Source organism: Equus przewalskii, chromosome 26, assembly GCF_037783145.1.
Source record: "Equus przewalskii isolate Varuska chromosome 26, EquPr2, whole genome shotgun sequence".
In the NCBI taxonomy this organism is placed as follows: domain Eukaryota; kingdom Metazoa; phylum Chordata; class Mammalia; order Perissodactyla; family Equidae; genus Equus; species Equus przewalskii.
Window position 1 is genome coordinate 33,291,473 of NC_091856.1, and position 18,191 is coordinate 33,309,663.

Below are 18,191 nucleotides of genomic sequence, written 5' to 3' on the forward strand. Positions count from 1 at the left end.
ATGAGAAGCTGTTGCAGCCTTGAACTGTTATTTTCCCCAGTCGATTTTCCTTTAGAACAGCCCCTCGCTTCTCCTCGTTCTTCTCTATAAAAGCAGCTCCCTCCTTTGTTTTCTGGATTTGCCGATGGTTCACCATGGCATGCAAATCCTGAGTTGCAATTCTTTTGCCTGTTCCCAAATAAACTCATTTTGAGGAAAAAATAAAGATAAATTTGCTTTTTAAGTTGACAGATGCTTTCACCTGGTGTTCACCTGTCCCCCTCAGCCCAACTCCCCAGTGTTGACACTTCCTTCACGTCAAGGCTCACTCAAATGCCTCTTGTGTCAAGAGGGCTTTTCTTTCCTCCCCCACGCCCCATCCCTGAATTCCGGAGCCCCTTGGCGGCTGGGGCAGCCAATGACACAGCTCTGTAGCCCCCCAGCACACCGTGGTGCTGCTGTTCAACAGCAAATGCTTGTTGAATAAGTTCATTCATTCAACAAACATTTACTGAGCGCTGTTCTAAGGGTACCTGGGATGTGTTTTCATCAGGGATGGTAAGACATGGGGGCATGGCAGTGACTGTTACAAAGGAAGAACTTTGTTATCCTCACAATTCTCTAGAAACAGGAGGCACAGTACGCCTGCCATGCAGGGCCACATGGGGAAGCACTGGGATCGATCAGGGGGCAGAGGCAGCAGGGAGAAAATGCAGAAAAGAGCCTTTATTGTGGCTTCCAGGGGAAGGAATGGGTGAGGCAGGGTGAGCAGGTTTAGGATTGGCTCGTTTCAATAATTTCAGTGAGCTCCGAGGCTAGGTGCTGTCCCTAGTTGTCTGGTACCTGGATAGTGGCCTGGAGTGTGAGAACCCCACAAAGGAGGTGGTTGGGGGTGTGGGCTCCGGGTTGGGGGATTTGCATTTCAAAGGCACACTTTGGGTAGTTGTTGACTATCTAAGTGTTGGCGAACCCTGGGAGGGGTAGTCCTTTCAGGATGATCAAGGTCCCAAGATATCCAAGCATCAGAACACAGAAAATAGAAGCCATGGTCAGCAAAGGGCCTACTATGTTTCCAGACAGTCCTAGGGACTGGCCGTGAACAAAACAGACCACGTCTGGGCATTTGCGGGGCTCATATCCCATGGGGGAGACAGATGAAGCAAATATACATTCTGCAAACGTATCTTATTTTTTCACCAAATACTTTATGACTGCCCCCTAAATGCCAGACTCAGTTCTCAGCACCGAAACACGTTGAACAAAACAGATAAAGTCCCTGTTCTTGGAGCACTCATGTTCTCGTGGTGGAACATGGCAACAAACAAGCAAACAAACAAGAAAACTCAGTGACAAGAAGTAAAACAGGATCAAGTGACAGCATAAGGGGCTGAGAGTTCTTCCAGATACCGTGGCCACGGAAGGCTTCTCCGAGGAGGTGATATTTGAGCTGAGATCTGAGTGAGGAGAAGCAGCCAGTCACACAAAGACCCAGGGAAGAGAATTCCGTGCAGACAGCACCAACAGCGCACAGATCTGCGGTGGTGGCGAGCTTGCCTTGCGCGGAACCCAGAGGAGACCAGCGCATCTTGTTGCAGCGTAGTGAGTAAGGGAGCCGCGAGGTCAGAGACGGGCAGGGTCCGCAATGACGAGTTTGGATTTTATTCTTAGTGTAAAGGGAAGCTGCCAGAAGTGTTCTAAGCAGGGAAATGGTTTAGTCTGATCTGTTTTCAAAAGCTCCCTCTGGCTGGTGTATGGAGGCAAACGTAGAATTAGGGAGACGAGCTACGAGGTGACACTCAGGTGGAGATGGTGTTGACCGGCTTGGGGTGTGGTCCTGGAGACGCACAGATGGGGTGGTAGATGGATGTGGGGGAATCCATGAATGTTAGGCCCGATTGGCCATTAAAATCACTCAGGGAGTTAAAACACGCTCATGGGGGCCGGCTCGGTGGCGCAGCGGTTAAGTGCGCATGTTCCGCTTTACCGCCGGTGTTCGCCAGTTCGGATCCCAGGTGCGACAAGGCACCGCGTGGCGCGCCATGCTGTGGTAGGCGTCCCACGTATAAAGTAGAGGAAGATGGGCATGGATGTTAGCTCAGGGCCAATCTTCCTCAGCAAAAAGAAGAGGATTGGCAGTAGTTAGCTCAGGGCTAATCTTCCTCAAAAAATAAATACATAGAAATAAAACACACGCTCACAGACTTCTCGACCCTCACCTTTGTAGAACCTCAAAGCCTAAGTCTGGGCTCAGGACTCTCTATTTCTAACAAGCCCCTCTGCGATGTGCACTGTTTCCACGTGCCCGCTTATCTCCAGGGTGTGAAGAGGCAAGTGTGATGAAGAGAGCAGAGTACTGGAGGGGGATCTGGAGTCTTGGGTCCTAGTCCCAGCTGCAGGGCTGTTGTAGGCACTTGGTGGCCCCAAATGACCGTCAGGGATGGCAATGCCTACTTCCAAGATGGGCCAAGTGTGAGGAATAAGTACAACAACGTTTGTAAGGCCCTCAGCAGGCCCTCAGGAGGTGTGTAGGAAAGGGCACAGGCTCTGGGGTAGAGCAGGTGCCGTGGGAAGGAACACTGGCCCGGCCACCAACTGCTAGGTGAATTCTAGTCCTTTTGGGGCCTCGGTTTCCTTCTCTATAAAAAGATAGCTGCAATAGACTGAATGTTTGTGTCCCCCCATATTCATATGTTGGGCTTTGGGGAGGCGATTAGGTCATAAGGGTGGAGCCCTCATGAATGGGATTAGCGCCCTTATACAAGAGACCCCAGACAGCTCCCTCACCCCTTCCACCACGTGTGCACCCAGTGAGAGAGACAGTCGTCTGTGAACCAGGAAACGAGCTCTCACCAGACACTGCATCTGCCGCTACACTGAAACAGCATCGGTAATCCCGACGTTGTGACAGGCTTGGTAAATGTGAGTGCAGTGAGAATGGGAGGGGTTAAGGTCATGTCCGTCCCTCCTGGGATGAAACTGGCTGATGTCAAGACTATACCCTGCTCTTAGTCTAAGGACACTCCTAGGCCCAGCTCCCCCAGAATGGGGCTACACTGGCTCAAAGGACACCACTGCCCTCTTATGGCCGATGCAGGCTGCAACAGATGGACCCTTCTTACACTTTCTTGGCTCTAGCCCCTCCCTCCGGGCAGGGAGGAGGGCAAGCGTCTGGTCTGCCCACTGACAGGATGCCCTAGGGAGCTCTAGAAGTTATATCATCGACTGCCCCGCAGGGTTGGCTTTCTTGACAAGTGTAGTCAGCAGCCTTGCTTAGATGCAAGAATTTACCTAATTTGCAGATTCACCTAATTTATCAAATGATTGGTCTGATGGAGACAGCAGACCTGATTGACCGAACACAACGTGTGGGGCTGATACAACTAATTTCATAGAATCCTCTTTAGGGTCCCCGTGCATGAAGAATTATCATCCCCAATTCCCTGAGGTTGAAACTCAGTTTGTCGTGAATGCTATAAACCATGCAGGGCAAAGGCGAAGGAGAGGTTAGTGGGTGACAGGGAGAAGAGAGGAGGGAAATCCTCCGTTAAACAGGACACGGAGAAAACCCCCACCTATATGTCTGTCTATCCACGCTGTCTCCTTAGAACTATGCCTGGCACACAGAGAGCGCTCACTTCCCTGGATGTAAGTAATACATAAGGAAGGTACATATAAGCCAAGATCTTTGTATTATGTGTGCACTTGTCCTCCCTACCAAATATGCCTGCCTTACAAGGTTTGAATGTTTTCTTAGGTTTCTCGTTTTTTTCCGAAAGAAAGGTTAGGGTAAATTGTCTCACTCAAAAGAAGTTATTATGAAAGAAGGAACCAGCACCCAGGGGGCGGCTGTAATGTAGAATTCTGGGGCTACTAGGAACAGTAAGAAAAGGGGCTCTTCTCTCTGTCCAAATAGTGTTTTCTGTAGATCCCACCCACCTCCTGATAGCCCTGAGTGCTCTCATGCAAAAACATCGGATTTTAGCAGCTCAGAGTTGGAAGGGAACTCAGAGGTCCATTTCTCAATTACCTCTAACCTCGATAAACAATAAATGGGATGACGAGTACGAGAGAGTTTTGGTAAAAAGTCAAACGTCACACAATCTGAGGTTTTATTGCACAGGTGTAGTCTTGCCAATAGTAAAGATGGCAACTCGGCTCCCTCCTTCCCCTCCTGTTAACCCAATGGCTGCCAATACTCAACATGGCCGCCAGACCGCGAGTTCCCATTGGCGGTTGCTTTGAGACCCCGCTCTGCCCGCCCCTCGGAGAGCCGGCCGGGAATTCCGGGGCCGGATATTGCGGCTCGGCCCGGGCTGCGCCTGCGCGAGGCATTGGCGCCAAGATGGCGATGGAGATGCGCCTTCCCGTCGCTCGCAAGCCTCTTAGTGAGAGCTTGGGCCGCGAGAGTAAGAAACACCTGGTGGTGCCGGGGGACACGATCACCACGGACACGGGCTTCATGCGGTACGTGGGCACTTGGGGACTCGGGGCCACAAGGGGCGGCTGCAGGGCTCTCCGCACGTGGGCTGCTGGCCGAAACCCGTCTAAGACCCAGGGCACATCTGCTGAGCATCCCAGTCGCCTCGTTTCCGGGGCCTCCAGCTTCTACTCCCTGCATCTTGTCTGTCTCCATCAGCTTCCTGAAATCCTCCTCTGCTGACCTCTGGTGGCCGTGACTCCTAGGTCCTCTTTCTGAGGCCCAATTCTCTGAGCCTTCCTCGTGGGAGACTGGGGAACTGGGGAGGCTTAGGAGCAGGGCCTCGTAATAGCTCTCAGCTATCTGAGGGGACGGTGGGCGTTCCTGACTCGACCTCCTTCTCCCTCGGCGTCATCTTCTGCCGGGTGTTCAGTTTTGGAGTCAATCATTGTTTGAGCTTAGGGCAAAAATATATTATTCTCCGTGCTCCCAAATAGACAACTTTGAATGTGAGAGCAGAATAATATGTTGTAGTTAAGACAGCAGGCTCTGGAGTCGGGCAGCTGGGGCTCCAGTCCTGCTGCCATCACCTGTTATTAGCTGTATTACCTCTCCAAGGACAGTTTTCTCGTCTCGAAAATAGTGATAAGAGCAGTAACGATTTGATAGGGTCATGAAGATTAAATGAGATAATAACTAAGAAAAGAAGCAAAACTCACCATCATGTCGCCATCATAGATAAATACTAGTGGTAGTTCAGCCTTTTATGCGGGAGTACACATGTATGTATAGGACAGTTACTGCATTTACAGCACTGCCTTTTAAGCCTTTTGGTTTGAGGTTATTGGGTCCTAGGAATCTTAAGATTCAGTTCTTCGTTCGTGCATTCAACATGTATTTATATTATGTGTGGTTAGGGTACAGCAGTGAAAGAAGTGGAAATCTCTGTCCTGGTGTTTATATTCTAACAGGGAGACAGATAATAAACAACAAGCATGACAAACAAATGAGTTATTTAGAATGTTTGGTGATAAATGCAGTGGAAAAAATTAAAAGTCAAGCAGGCTGAGTGGACTGTGGTTGGGACTATGGTGGGGGTGGTGGCAGTGGGGTAGGTGACTGTTTTAAATGGGGTAGTGTAGGTAGGCCTAATGGAGAAAGTGACATTTGAGTAGACTTGAGGAAGATGGGGGAGATGTCCATGGAGCTTTAGAGAAGGAGTGTTCTGGGCAGAGCGAGCAACCAGCACAAAAGTCAGACTTCAAGGCGGGAGGAACCTGTTAGAGTTGAGGAGTACATTTTTCTTGACGAGAGAGGTCATCTCAACTGTTTCCCCGGTGTCTTTGTATCTTCCTCTTGCAACAGGGGCCATGGAACTTACATGGGGGAAGAGAAGCTCATTGCCTCTGTGGCTGGCTCTGTGGAGAGAGTAAACAAGTTGATCTGTGTGAAAGCTTTGAAAACCAGGTGAGAGCAAAAGGTGTGTATTCTCTTTCTTGCGGCATCCGTATTGCACAGCCAGATCTTTTCAGCCACGCCAGTCCTCCCACCCCCACCCCCACCCCTGTCTGCCCCGTCATTCTGTAGGTCTGCGATTTGGAAAATGTGTAGATGACAGTAGGTAAGTGCTGGCTTCAAAGGTTTCTGCACGTAATCTGACCTCTCAAACCTTTGTTCCCTCCTCTGCAAAATGAGGATAATATCATGACTAGCTCATAGGATTTTCATTAGAATTCATTGAAAAGGTGCATGTAAAGTACTTAGCACTGGGCCTGCTACCTAGAAGGACTCAACAGAGGTTAGCCTCGGAAAGGAAGCCAGCGGGGTTGGAACAGAGCTAGCGAGGGGGAACAGCAGCAGTTGCAGGCAGAGACTGAGGTGGGCAGTTGGCCTGCCTTGTAGCCATGATAAGCATTTTTACTTTACTTTGTGTAATCTGGGAAGGCACTGGAGGGGCTGGAGCAGAAGAGGGGCATGATCTGACTTCTGTTCTAATGAAATCACTCTGGCCTCCGTGGGGCAGTTGAGGGACAGAGCAGGCTTAGGAAGACAGATTAGGGGACTGTTTTCAAATCTGATCTGATGGCGGCTTGGACTAAGGTGGTAGCAGTAAAAGTGGGGAGTAGCAATTAATTCTGCATATATTTTGTGTTCTGAGTGTTTTTATTATGGAAAGCTGTCAGGTTTTGAAATTCTTTGGGATTTTCCATATATAGGATCATGTCTATGAGTAGAGACAGTCTTAATTCTTCCTTTCTAATTTGGATGCCTTTGATTTTTTGTGTATATTTTGAAGCTAGGGCCAGTAGGATCTGCTGGACTTGTCCTGGAGCATGAGAGAGAGCGAGAAATCAAGGGTTCCTCCAAGGTTTTGGGCTTGAGCAGCCGGAGGGATGGAGTTGCCACTTACTGAGATGGTGGCGGCTGGGACAGGATCAGTTTGTGTTGGAGGAGGGAGGGAGGGAAAGCTCTGTCTTAGGTTCATTTCATTTGGAAATGCCTCTTAGTCATGTAAATGGAGATGTTGGGTAGCCAGCAGTGGACTAGAGTCTGGAATTCAGGGGGACCTGTACAGTCATGAGTGGTATTTAAAGCCATTACGTCAGATGAGCTCACCAAGAGGTGAGTGTGGGCTGAAAAGAAGAGGTCCAAGGACTGAGCCTTCAGCATGGACGCCACCAATCACCGTTCTCCTCCTCTGACTGGTGCAGAACCCATCTGTGTTCCAGAGAGTTGCAGAAAATATTCTGTGCTTACCATTGTCATGTAATTAACAAGACAGGGGCTTCAGACTTAATGAACTACTTGCGATAAATGGTTTGTTTAAGAATAGTTAATGGAGACTTTATGCATGCAGAAATGTTTGAAGTTGCTAGTTCCTGACGATAAGTCCAAATAGCTTAATTATGTGAATTTACTAAATGTGGTGCCGAATCAAGGCCCTCATCCTGGTTAACTGAAACTCAAATGGTGCTTGGTTTCATAATAAGGTCTTTTCACTGACGGATGACCTTTTGTCTTTCTTTCAGATATAATGGTGAAGTAGGAGACATTGTAGTGGGGAGAATCACAGAGGTAAAGCTGATATCAGATTGTTTTTATAAAGTAAGGGCAAGCCGGTGATATAATGAATGGAATGGTCTTTCTATATGTAGTTATGTGAAAGAAGCATTCGTTGCATTCGGCTCTTGCGTGACCTTTGACGTGAACAGTTGTCTTGTTATATATTTGGGATGCTGGGTCCCATACGGTGTGAGCTCTTGCCTCTGGAGCATGTGTCCAGGTGTGGAATTTCTGTTTTAGGTTCAGCAGAAGAGGTGGAAGGTGGAGACGAACTCTAGGCTGGATTCAGTCTTGCTTCTCTCATCCATGAACCTTCCCGGGGGAGAGCTGGTAAGGGTCCCCAGCGGGGACTGTGTAGTTTGCTAGTGAGAGCTCTGGGTCCTTTGTTTCACCAGAGAAATTTGCTTTACACTGAGTTTGCCCCGTTGGCTCCTGTTTGTCTGCTGTGAACTTTCCTGCCTGGGCCGACAGGTAGGCTTTTCACTTGGCTCAGGCCTCCCAACATTGGTGGCAGTTGGTGTGTGGTAAGATCTGAAACGTCCATGGGAAGGAATCCCAAGAGAGTTGGGGAAAAGCTCTCAGATGCTTTGTGCTACTAATTTTCCTTTTCTGGGTGTATCCACTTTGCACAGTGAAGATGTTCCTTGAGAAGTTGTGTTTAGACTAGTTTTCATGAGTTGAATGGCATCTGGTTGTTGCAGACGACTGCACCCTTTTGTAAAATGCCGTGGTCCACCTTTATCTTCCGCCAGCTTATATTTGCAGAGAGGCTCGCTGTGCCAGGCTCTGGAGAACGCCAAGATCAAGGAGGCCTGACTGAGTCTCTGAAAGCTTACAGATCAGCAGGAGATAGGAGATAACTGATCCAGACACCTGCCAGTTGAAGAATAAACAAGTGTGTGATTGTACAGAAAGACTGATTCGTTTCAGTGAGAGAAGCTCGCAGGAAAGATGGGCACTGGCGTTGATCCTTGAAGGAAGGATACAATTTCAGTGATGAGTTCAGGGAATCTGAGATAAAGGGAAATGGTGAGCAAAGATACAGTCAAACCGGAGGTAGTCTGGTCCTGCTGGAGCGTGGAGGGCTGCCATGGAAGGTTGAGAGGGTTTTGAATATCACGTAAGGAGCTGGAATGTTATTCAGAAGAAGGCAGCAGAGAGGAAGGAGAAGAGGAGCTGTGGGGGGGTCTGTCAGATGGGAAGTAGTGGTTATCGCTCTTTTTTGCCCTTGAGTGGCACACGTTTCCTGCTGTAGTGTCGGAATATTGTGGCTGGCTTCAGCAATCTCAAGAGGAAGTGAAAGAAGAGATGGAGGGAGATCTTTCTGTAGGATCTGACTTAAGTGACGTCATCATCTCTGTGTATTTCAGAGGAGAAGATCGGCAGAAGATGAGCTGGCGATGCGAGGCTTCTTGCAGGAAGGAGACCTCATCAGTGTATCCTGCACTTTGCATTCCCACATCTTTTTTTTTTTTGAGGAAGATTAGCCCTGAGCTAACATCTGCCGCCAATCCTCCTCTTTTTGCTGAGGAAGACTGGCTCTGAGCTAACATCCGTGCCCATCTTCCTCCACTTTATATGTGGAACGCCTACCACAGCATGGCTTGACAAGCGGTGCCATGTCCGTACCTGGGATCTGAACCGGTGGACCCCGGGCCGCCAAAGTGGAACATGCAAACTTAACCGCTGTGCCACCAGGCCGGCCCCATATTCCCACATCTCTATGCTTTATCTGGAGCTGGGAAACGGGGCTTACATTGTACGTCTGCAACAGGAGAAACATGTAACCCTTGCAGGGATCTGAGTCCTAGATCAAGTGTCAAGGGCTGCACTACAGCCTTTGTCGTTTCCTTAATGCAGACTGCTCTCCACCTCTTACTCAGATCTGCTGCTGCTAAGTCATTTCTTTGTGTCTTGTAACTTACAGTGGCTCATGCTTTAAGCTAGACTTAAATTTCTTCATGATGTTAACTTTTATCCTAGGGAGTAGAAAAGGTGCCGTTCATATCAAGATATTCATAACAGCCATAGGGGAGAGGTTAGGTCACAGTGATGTCCTCTGGGTCCACCTAAGACTGCAGAGCAGGACAGTCCGAGACGGGAGGAAAGGATGGAGAGGTGGGGCCAGGACCTGGGGGAGGCAGTGACGTGAGAGTGTGTGTTCCTTTATTGCCCCGGACAGGCTGAGGTGCAGGCAGTGTTCTCTGACGGGGCCGTCTCTCTGCACACGAGGAGTCTAAAATACGGAAAAGTAAGTTGGGCCCTTGCAGTTCCCGTTTGCTGACTGAGACTTCAAATCCGTCTCTGAATCCCCCAGCGCCCTCTGGAATTCTAAAGAACCCCAGAAATTAAACCTGGCATGCCACAAACTGATTGATTTACACTGTCATGGGTCAGTAGCCTTGTAAAGGATGAAAACTTTTGTCCTTTTTCTACTGAGGAGCTTGTTCTGGCAGAAGAGCCCCTGTGACCGTGGGCCCTGAGGCCCTGCCATCTCCGCTCCCTCCCAAGGGATGCTGCAGCTTTGCACTGGGGCCAGGGCTGAGAGACAGTCCTTGGAACGGAAAGGTCGTGGACTGACGAAACAGGACGGTCTCGGCCCTTAGACAAATGTCCGATCAATAAAATGGGTATCATTGTTAGGAAAGATTGGTTTGTCACTTGAGCCTCTAAGTGAAATTTTACTGCTTTTCTTGTATGAAGTGACTTTTTGAGGCTATTTTTTTTTTTAATTGAGAGTATACTTCCCCAAACCAATTATGATTTATTAGTCTCTTGGCTTTATCTGGGTGAACCTTTTCATTTTCTGAGTGGAGCAAAAACCTCTTCCCTCACTGGAACGACTACAGTCAGCCCTTTCATGTCTTTGAAGTAGGAGATGAAACTGCTGTGCCACATGTGCTGACCGTCATGGGCTTGGGTACTGCAGACCCTCCGTCAGCCAGATGTTGACTTTGAGCTGACTGCCAGGAACCAGGGATGGATTTGCACCCAGCCCTGGGCCAGTCCCCTTGCCCAGTGGCACACATCTATGGGCAGAATAGGTGGCTGGGCTCAGGGTGGAATAGAACAGTGCTCCTTGGCCCACAAGAGGCTCGTGCCTACATCCTCCTTGGCTCCAGCTTCTCTAGCAGCCAGCGCACCAGCCCTGGATTAGAATGTGATGATGGTGATTGCAAAGGAAAATGGTAGAGGAGGGTATTGAAAGTCACTGTCTCTTGGGTTATATTAACAGCCTGTGCATCCAGAAGTGTTCTTTGAATAACTACTGTGTGTGTGCATCTAGGTGACAGCAATTATTACCAGGAAGGGCCCTGATCCCAGTTTAACCAGGACATGTATTCTGTAATCTTGTCATTCGCCTCATTGATGATCCCACTGTGACGTAATTCATGATGTATTTCTTTAGCTAGGTCAGGGCGTTTTGGTCCAGGTTTCCCCCTCCCTGGTGAAACGGCAGAAGACTCACTTCCATGACTTGCCCTGTGGTGCCTCAGTGATTCTGGGTAACAACGGCTTCATCTGGATCTACCCTACCCCTGAGCACAAAGAAGAGGATGCAGGGGGCTTCATTGCAAACCTGGAGGTGAGTGAACACTGCTGTTGTTGGGATGGAGTGGCACTCAGTCTCTGCTTTGTTTCTGGGGCGGGTGGAGCTCGCTGTTTTTTTGACTATATTGTTACTGTAGTCTGAGTTAGTTTACGTTTCTGTTGAGGTGTGTTCATGAACCTTGTATTGTCTGAAGAGATGAAATCAGCAACTGATGTCAAAGCTGCAGGGTAATAGCTGAAGAGCCACTGGAGGATCCATCTTTTTAATCTCTCTTGGAGTTAGCTGTTTGATTGGTTTGGAATCCCAGAGTGATACTAAGTTACACATGGTTTTTTTTTTTAAAAAAAAGATTTTATTTTTCCTTTTTCTCCCCAAAGCTCCCTGGTACATCATTGTGTATTTTTAGTTGCGGGTCCTTCTGGTTGTGGCATGTGGGATGCCACCTCAGCATGGCTCAATGAGTGGTGCCATGTCCGTGCCCAGGATCCAAACCAGCAAAACCCCGGGCCACCAAAGCAGAGTGTGCGAACTTAACCACTTGGCCACGGGGCTGGCCCCTACACTTGGTTTTTGTGATTTGCTGTGACCATTCACTTATTTGGTCCTGTTTATATCTCCTTCCACTCTGTCTTTGCATCCCCTGATAGCCTGTCTCCCTTGCTGATCGAGAGGTGATCTCCCGGCTTCGGAACTGTATCGTCTCGCTGGTAACTCAGAGGATGATGCTGTATGACACCAGTATCCTGTATTGCTATGAGGCATCCCTTCCACATCCGGTATTTCGCCCAGGGCTTCTCTCTTCCTCATTTATCTGGGAGCAGGCAGTACCTGCTTATCGATTTGCTCCAGTGTTTTCCCAGTGACAGCAAGTACATCTCCCAGATACCGTTACCATGTCCATCAGAGGGAAATGATATGGTGGAAAGTCTGAATGAATGCCTGGTAGATCTTTCCCCAAGACACTGTAATATTCTCAGTGTCTAGTGTCACTGTAAGGAATTGGGGGGGTTGGGGGTGCCAGGTGGAACTAGTTTATGACAGCAACCCTCTGGACTTCATCTTGCCCATTCCAGTCTCAGCTCTCTTTTTAGTGAATGCCAGTATGACATCTCTTATTGTCAGCTGTATCCCAGAGAATCTTGCTGACTTACTAATCTAGGTTCTAGTAGATTGTTATCTTGTAATACTTTGCCTCTGATAAATGAAAGGAATATAGAAGGTTTCTGTTAACTATGCTTGGTTTCTGCATTTAGCTTGGCTTGATGGTCTGCTTAGGTTTGCTTTCTTTTCTGAACAAATACCTTTTTTTCTTTTTCAGATCAAAGACATCTTAAAGCCAGAAATCATGGAGGAAATTGTGTTGGAAACACGCCAGAGACTTTTAGAACAGGAGGGCTAAGAGAAGCGTCTGAAGGACAGGACTGTGTGTACCTGACGGGAGCAGTTCTTGAAGGTGAAGAGGCTGATTTGTGGTCCCCATGTGGGCTCAGCACTGTGACTGGGAGCCTCATCACTTGACCTCCATCGGGCTGCCTCCAGCCCCCAGACCTGCTGTCTCCTGTTCTAAGGCAAAGTGTGGGACGGGGCAGCGCCGGGCTCCTTGGGGTGCCTGCAGGGTCCCAGCACGAGGGGGAGTTTTGGGTCCTTAAGAGCACGCAGCGTTCCAGCTGAGAGGACACCCGTCCGGAATCATACAGAAACCCTTGTCTCCTCCTCACCATCAATTCATAAGGCACCATGCCCCACAAAATAACCCCTATCAAAACCTGCCCTCCCTGACCCCCAGCTTGTCTGCTTTGGCCTCCGTTCTCACCTCCTCCACAGCGCAAGTGCCACAGTGAAGAATGTAGCTCTAAGTTCACCCAGCAGCCAGATGGAGGAATAAAGTAACCAGGCAGCCTTCTGCTTGGCTGGAATCTTACTGCCCACTGCATGTTCCTTCTAGTGCTAGAGGCGAGTGTATCTGCTGGCTGCCTCCGCCCGCCCTGCCTTGGGGGTGACTTGTAAGAAGTTGAATTATCAATAATAGAAGGAATGGATGCTTTGAGTTCTCTGATAAACAGGAAAGCAAAGTAAGACAAATGGAGATGGGAAAAGAAGAGCTGTTTTCCTCCTGTGATTGACGTACTAACATTAACTCTTGACTAATTCAGGGTTAAAAGATAGAAACAAGATGTTCTCACCGAGGAAGGCTAGAATTATCATGCGTTGTTTTTCCAACTAAAATGGTACCCTGGTTTGGGTTTTGGGAAACTTGTTTTTTTTAAAGTCACTATATGAAAGTGCTACTGTATTTCACGTATGTGCTGAACTATTTTTTCTCTAAGTGTGGCATTAGCATTCTGTTGTGTGCTCTGGACTGCTTGCTAGCTGAGTGCAGGTGAAGGAGGGCTTAGCAGACAGAAATCTTCTGACAGCCCCTGAGTTCTCTGCTTGGGTTACCTGCTAAAATTGAAACCTAGGACAGTTTCAGTGGTACTACTGTTGAACACTGCATTTGACAGTTTTGCAATACAGCTTGGCTCTTTTTCATTAAATGGTATATGAATAGACAAATTTTTATCTCTCTTTTTTTCCTATCCCAAGTGTATCACTCATGTTGAGGAGTTTGCAGACAAGTACACATTCTCTAGACTCTATTGCAAGTTTAGATTTGCTCACTTGTGTTTTTGAGAACCCATTCCAGGCTGTGTGCCTCCTGAGAGAAAGGAATGGGAGGGAGGGAGCCCGAGTCTCTGGTTTGGTTTGGTTTTGACCAGGGCCATACATATATTCCTTGAAATTTTATCCTTCTCACCTGGTCTCTCCCAGGCTGCCAGCCTATGCTGTTCATTCAGTATATCCTGAATGGTGATATCTAAGAAGTGGAAATATGTAAAGGTCTGAAAACACCTTTTGGTGATTATCTACTTTCTCTGGCCCACTAGAGGGCGCCCTTGTTGAGTTTAATTCCAGTTGGTGGGGAAAAAAGGAGTAAGCTGAAATTTTTACACTGGTACTGAATCCTTGTAGCAACTTGTGGGTTGCTTTGCTTTATAAAAGTGAGGACAAAATTAGACTGAACCGGCTCACTTTTAATGAAAATAATATATGAACTTAAAGGGATTTATTCAGCATTGGCAACCTGTTAGCCATTTGCTGGGCTCTGGCTTCCAGTTCTAAGTCCCCAAAAGTAGTATTCTACAGTGTTACGTAGGGAGTGAAAAAGCATAGTGCATCTCTAGAGAAGAATATTACAGTGTGGGCTTGGGGTTCGCCCACAGCTAGAGCCTGGTGGAAGTGGACAGTGGAGGTTGGGGTGAGCCTTTGCATCGAGCGCAGTTGGCCTCCACACTGACTTGAGTGAAGCACAGTCTCAATTTTGTGGAAAACCAAACACGATCTCATTTGATCCTCACGATAACCTGGTAAAGTCAGCAGGTGTGACCCCCACTTACAAGTGAAGAAAGTGGTTCAGAGAATTAAAGCGACTTGATGAAGCTCATTAGCAACTGAATGAGGAATAGGTTTAAGCTCCAGAGAGGTGAAAGGGTTGGACTGACTGTGAAAGCACACGGGTCCAGAAATTTTATTTCCAACGTTGAGTCCCATACTTTGGCTTGTTACTCATCGTGCTTATTGCCTGTCCCTCCCACTATGTATGCTCGAGGACAAGGATAAGGCCCCCCGCCCCAGCCAGCTGTATCCCAGCACCGACAACGATGCTTGGCACACGGGCTCACTAAGTGCTTGGTGAATGAACTGTTAGCCCAAGAAATGTGTATTAGAGTTCTGATTCGATTGCCCAATTTTAACCTAACTAGAGAGTGACGACTGAAGATGTGTAGGAAATGATTAAAGCATGAATGGGAATGAAAGGAAAGCAAAATCTTCAAAGAGGAAAACTGGGGTGGTAATCAGGGTAAGATAATGTTGGCAAGCAAAGGGAATGGGGCGTTAAAGTTTGCAGAGTGATCTCCAAGTCAGGACCAGGTTTGTCAGCCAGATTATTTTGTGAGAGAGCACAGCTAAACCAATTAACATCTGAATATAAATTCCAGTTTTAAATTTGGGCACACATTTTCATAGGCTTCACATTCAGTACCTCCAAGTGACTATTTCTTCTTGAAGGCAGTGTCTCTCAAATCAGCACCGTTTCCCAATCGAGCAGAAATATTCCTTAAGTACATAAGACAATCACTGTACAACATCTGTAATGTGGCTGTGGTTTCCTCCCTATCAATAGCAACTTCTAAAAATCAATTGTCTAACGTTGTCAACAGTTATTTGATACTGAATGAGACAGTGGGAAACCATGGGCTTTGGAGCAAGATCAATGTGGACTCAAATTGTGTAGCTTTGTCGCATACCAGGCAAGTGATCTTGAGTTAGTCACTTCTCTGGATATTTCCCCATCTGTATAATGGGCAATAATATTACATGCCTCACTGGTTTAGAGTGAAGATCACAGTTTATGGAAAGCGTAACAGTGTGTGGTGCAGAGTAGGCGCTGTGATAAGCGGATTCTCTTAGAAATGAGTATATCTGGGTCAGGTGCATTGCTCTGGGGAGGCTTGGAGAGTGAAGAATAGGCGACCCGGGTCCCTTTTAGTTGTAAAAGATGGGTTATGACAGGTGTGGGTTTGGTGTATCTGGGTCATTGGCTAGCTCTGTAGGCCTGCTAAACCGAACAATCTGGACATTTTCTTGGCCAACACAGAGGATGTTTTTATATGAAGAGGTGTTCACCTGTGAAATGAGGTCGTTCAATTGTAAAGATTCATTCTAGCTCAAATATCTATGATTGTGCCTGGCTTACCCTCCGACAGGTGGTGCTTAACAAATGCTGTTTCTTTAATGAGTGAGTCTCCTATTATCCTAAAGAAACAATGAATTCGTTAGCAATATGTTGGATGCTTTCCAGTCGTTTATTTTTCGCTAATTCTAATATTAATGCTTCTTGGGAAAAAGGTGGAAACTGGGGAGGCGGGGTAGATGAAAGCACCAAATACCTTGGTTTCCAAGAGCGAGCCAAATTTTCTCCCCTAAACAGGCTTAAGAAAGTAATCCAACTCCGGTTCTGGGAAAATCCAATCCGCAGTTTTCCCCTTGCTTTGGCTCCTCGCCGGTCTTACTACCCGCGCAGGGGAGACATTGGGCAGCCCGACGCGAGACCGGCTAGAGTTCACCGGCTCCCGGGAGGGCGGGACCGAAACTCAGGAGCAGGGAGCAAGGGGCAAGAAGTCTCCGGTGCGCGCGGATAGGGACAGGCGCCGCGGGACCACAACTCCCGGCACGCCCCGCGGGCGACGCCGAAAGCGGTTGGCTGGGAGCTCTAGCCCCACTGCCCTCGCCGACCAATGGGACGGAGGAGAGACACCAGACCCGGATTCTTGGGGGCCAATGGCAGTACAGGGGAGGCGGGTGCTCCCCTACCACTCACGCTTGCATTCGGGAAAAACCACATTTAAAAGGTCGTGCCGGGCCCGGCTCTGGCGGACAGCGAGACTAGACCCGGAAGGCGCGGAGGCGTCTCCGAAAGTGGCGCCGGGAGGGTCCCGGTCCCCGGGACGCACGCTCCAGACGTCTCTGGGGGCGGGGCCAGGGGCGGGGCCTGGCCTCGTTGTGGAGCGGCTCGTAATCCATCATGGCGGCTGCGGGGGTCGGTGTCCGTCCCTGAGCAGCGCCGAAGCCTGAGCCGGTGCCCGGGTCCTGCGACTGAGAAGCCCCTCGCTTGTCCGAGGCCCCTACCTGCGGGAGGAGGCTGGGCCCCGCGGCGGAGCTCGGGGGATGTGACTGCCTGGCCGCGGCGGCCGTGGCAGCGTGCGGGGCCGGGGGAGGGGGTGTCTCGGGCACAGACCCCCGGGCTTGGGGCAGCTGAGGCGGCCGGGCCTCCTCCCCCCTCCGCCCGCCCCCCGCTCTCCGGGCCGCGAGAGTCCTTCGTCCCTTACAGCCCTGCCCTGGCTCCGGGACACTGGGGTGGTCTCTGTCCCCCAGACCTGGGACACCCCGTTTCCTGAGGCGTGGAGGAGCGTCGCCCCCCGAGTAAGCCGCCCGTGCCCCGCCCCGGCAACCTCCTTCCCACCCCGGAGCCGCCCCTTGCTCCGACTCCCGGCCCCGAGTTTGGCCTCAGAGCCCCCCATTCAAATCCCCTCCTTGCTGTCAAGGGGCCTCCCCTTTCCCCCCGGTTGCTCCCGCGAGCCTCTAATGCCCTGACTTCTTCCAATGTCACCTACGGCCCCCTTAGTCCCAGCCCAGCCCGAAGCCTTAATGCAAAGGAAAAGTCTGGACTGGTTTCACAGGCCTTTTAAAAAGCGGACTTAAAAGTTGCTGGCCATGCATTCCTTCTGGTGAGAGCCGAGGGCAAGCTCTGGCTGAAGTCTGGGGGACCCGTGTCCCCTTCCGGCGATCAGGGTAGAGAAGCAGGAGCGGCAGCCAGCTCGGCAGGAAATTTGTCGGAAGATGAAGAAACTGAGCTAGGGGGAGGGTGACTTCCACAGGAAAAGTTCTGGAGGAGCACCCCGAGGCCATCGACGTTTCCTTTTAGTGTCACTCACCCTTTTCCAGCATCCCCTGTGAATGTTTCCGTTTAGGTTTTCCTCCTGGAAAAGAAAGAAGCTGTTATTCAGCCAGTAAAAAGACACTTAAAATCCAGAAACTTTGGGGGGAGCATTGCCATTACGTTACTTCAAACTGATAAACTGCGAAAATAATCGGAACTCCTGTTTACATGTGTCAACCTAGAAACTGTGCTACCTTTTGTTACGGACGATGTCTTCTGTGATTGACCTCAATTCATGACTTGTGGAGATGCAGTGAATGTGACATCCCACGTGTGTACCATTTTCCTTCTAAGCTCACTTACCCTTCTGAACGAGCTTGGACCCTCTTCTGGAAAGGGGTGACCATCGTTGCTTTATGGGGCAGCAGCCTGGAAAAGTTCTTGGGGACCAAAGAAGGCCAAGTTTGCCTGCCCTGCACTTTATCAAAGGAGCGGGGAAGAAGGAATCATCGAGGCATGGGGGTCCACACTGCAATGTTTTTGTGGAACATGGTGAGTGCTTTTCAGGCTTTCTGGCCATGTTTTTCCTGATGTATTTGGCTTAGCAGTGCGAAAGGAACTTTCGAACAACAGCTCTTGTATCGGTTCCTTCCATTTCTGCTTCAAACTTCTGTTACTGTAGTTATCTCTTAGTTTTC

At 49.2% G+C, this 18,191-nt stretch overlaps 3 protein-coding genes across 3 annotated transcripts in view; all 3 read left to right on the top strand.

Annotated features, from left to right (window-relative positions):
- The first annotated feature begins 4,275 nt into the window (after nt 1-4,275).
- Nucleotides 4,276-13,568, top strand: EXOSC2 (exosome component 2). The gene is made up of 9 exons (XM_008537905.2): nt 4,276-4,443; nt 5,762-5,863; nt 7,426-7,471; nt 7,700-7,789; nt 8,830-8,895; nt 9,642-9,710; nt 10,869-11,045; nt 11,660-11,788; nt 12,331-13,568. Exons 1-9 carry the CDS (start codon nt 4,322-4,324, stop codon nt 12,409-12,411), a joined length of 882 nt encoding a protein of 293 aa, XP_008536127.1. The 5' UTR covers nt 4,276-4,321; the 3' UTR covers nt 12,412-13,568.
- Nucleotides 13,569-16,147: 2,579 nt separating this feature from the next.
- The window catches only part of ABL1 (ABL proto-oncogene 1, non-receptor tyrosine kinase), a 139,234-nt gene continuing 137,190 nt past the window's right edge, over nt 16,148-18,191 (top strand). Inside the window, exon 1 of the mRNA XM_008537904.2 lies at nt 16,148-18,045. Within this exon, the coding sequence (XP_008536126.2) occupies nt 17,910-18,045 (136 nt within the window). The 5' untranslated portion in view covers nt 16,148-17,909. The remainder of the gene's footprint in view (nt 18,046-18,191) is intronic.
- LOC139079596 (uncharacterized) lies at nt 17,217-17,315 on the top strand. The gene has a single exon (XM_070595245.1). The coding sequence runs from the start codon at nt 17,217-17,219 to the stop codon at nt 17,313-17,315; it is 99 nt and encodes a 32-aa protein (XP_070451346.1).

Bases quoted from the DNA above. Each gene is read 5' to 3' on its own strand.
- EXOSC2 (XM_008537905.2), top strand. From the start codon at position 4,322: ATGGCGATGGAGATGCGCCTTCCCGTCGCTCGCAAGCCTCTTAGTGAG. The intron at 4,444-5,761 runs GTACGTGGGCAC...CTCTTGCAACAG, and splicing joins ACGGACACGGGCTTCATGCG to GGGCCATGGAACTTACATGG. The intron at 9,711-10,868 runs GTAAGTTGGGCC...GTATTTCTTTAG, and splicing joins GGAGTCTAAAATACGGAAAA to CTAGGTCAGGGCGTTTTGGT.
- LOC139079596 (XM_070595245.1), top strand. From the start codon at position 17,217: ATGTCACCTACGGCCCCCTTAGTCCCAGCCCAGCCCGAAGCCTTAATG.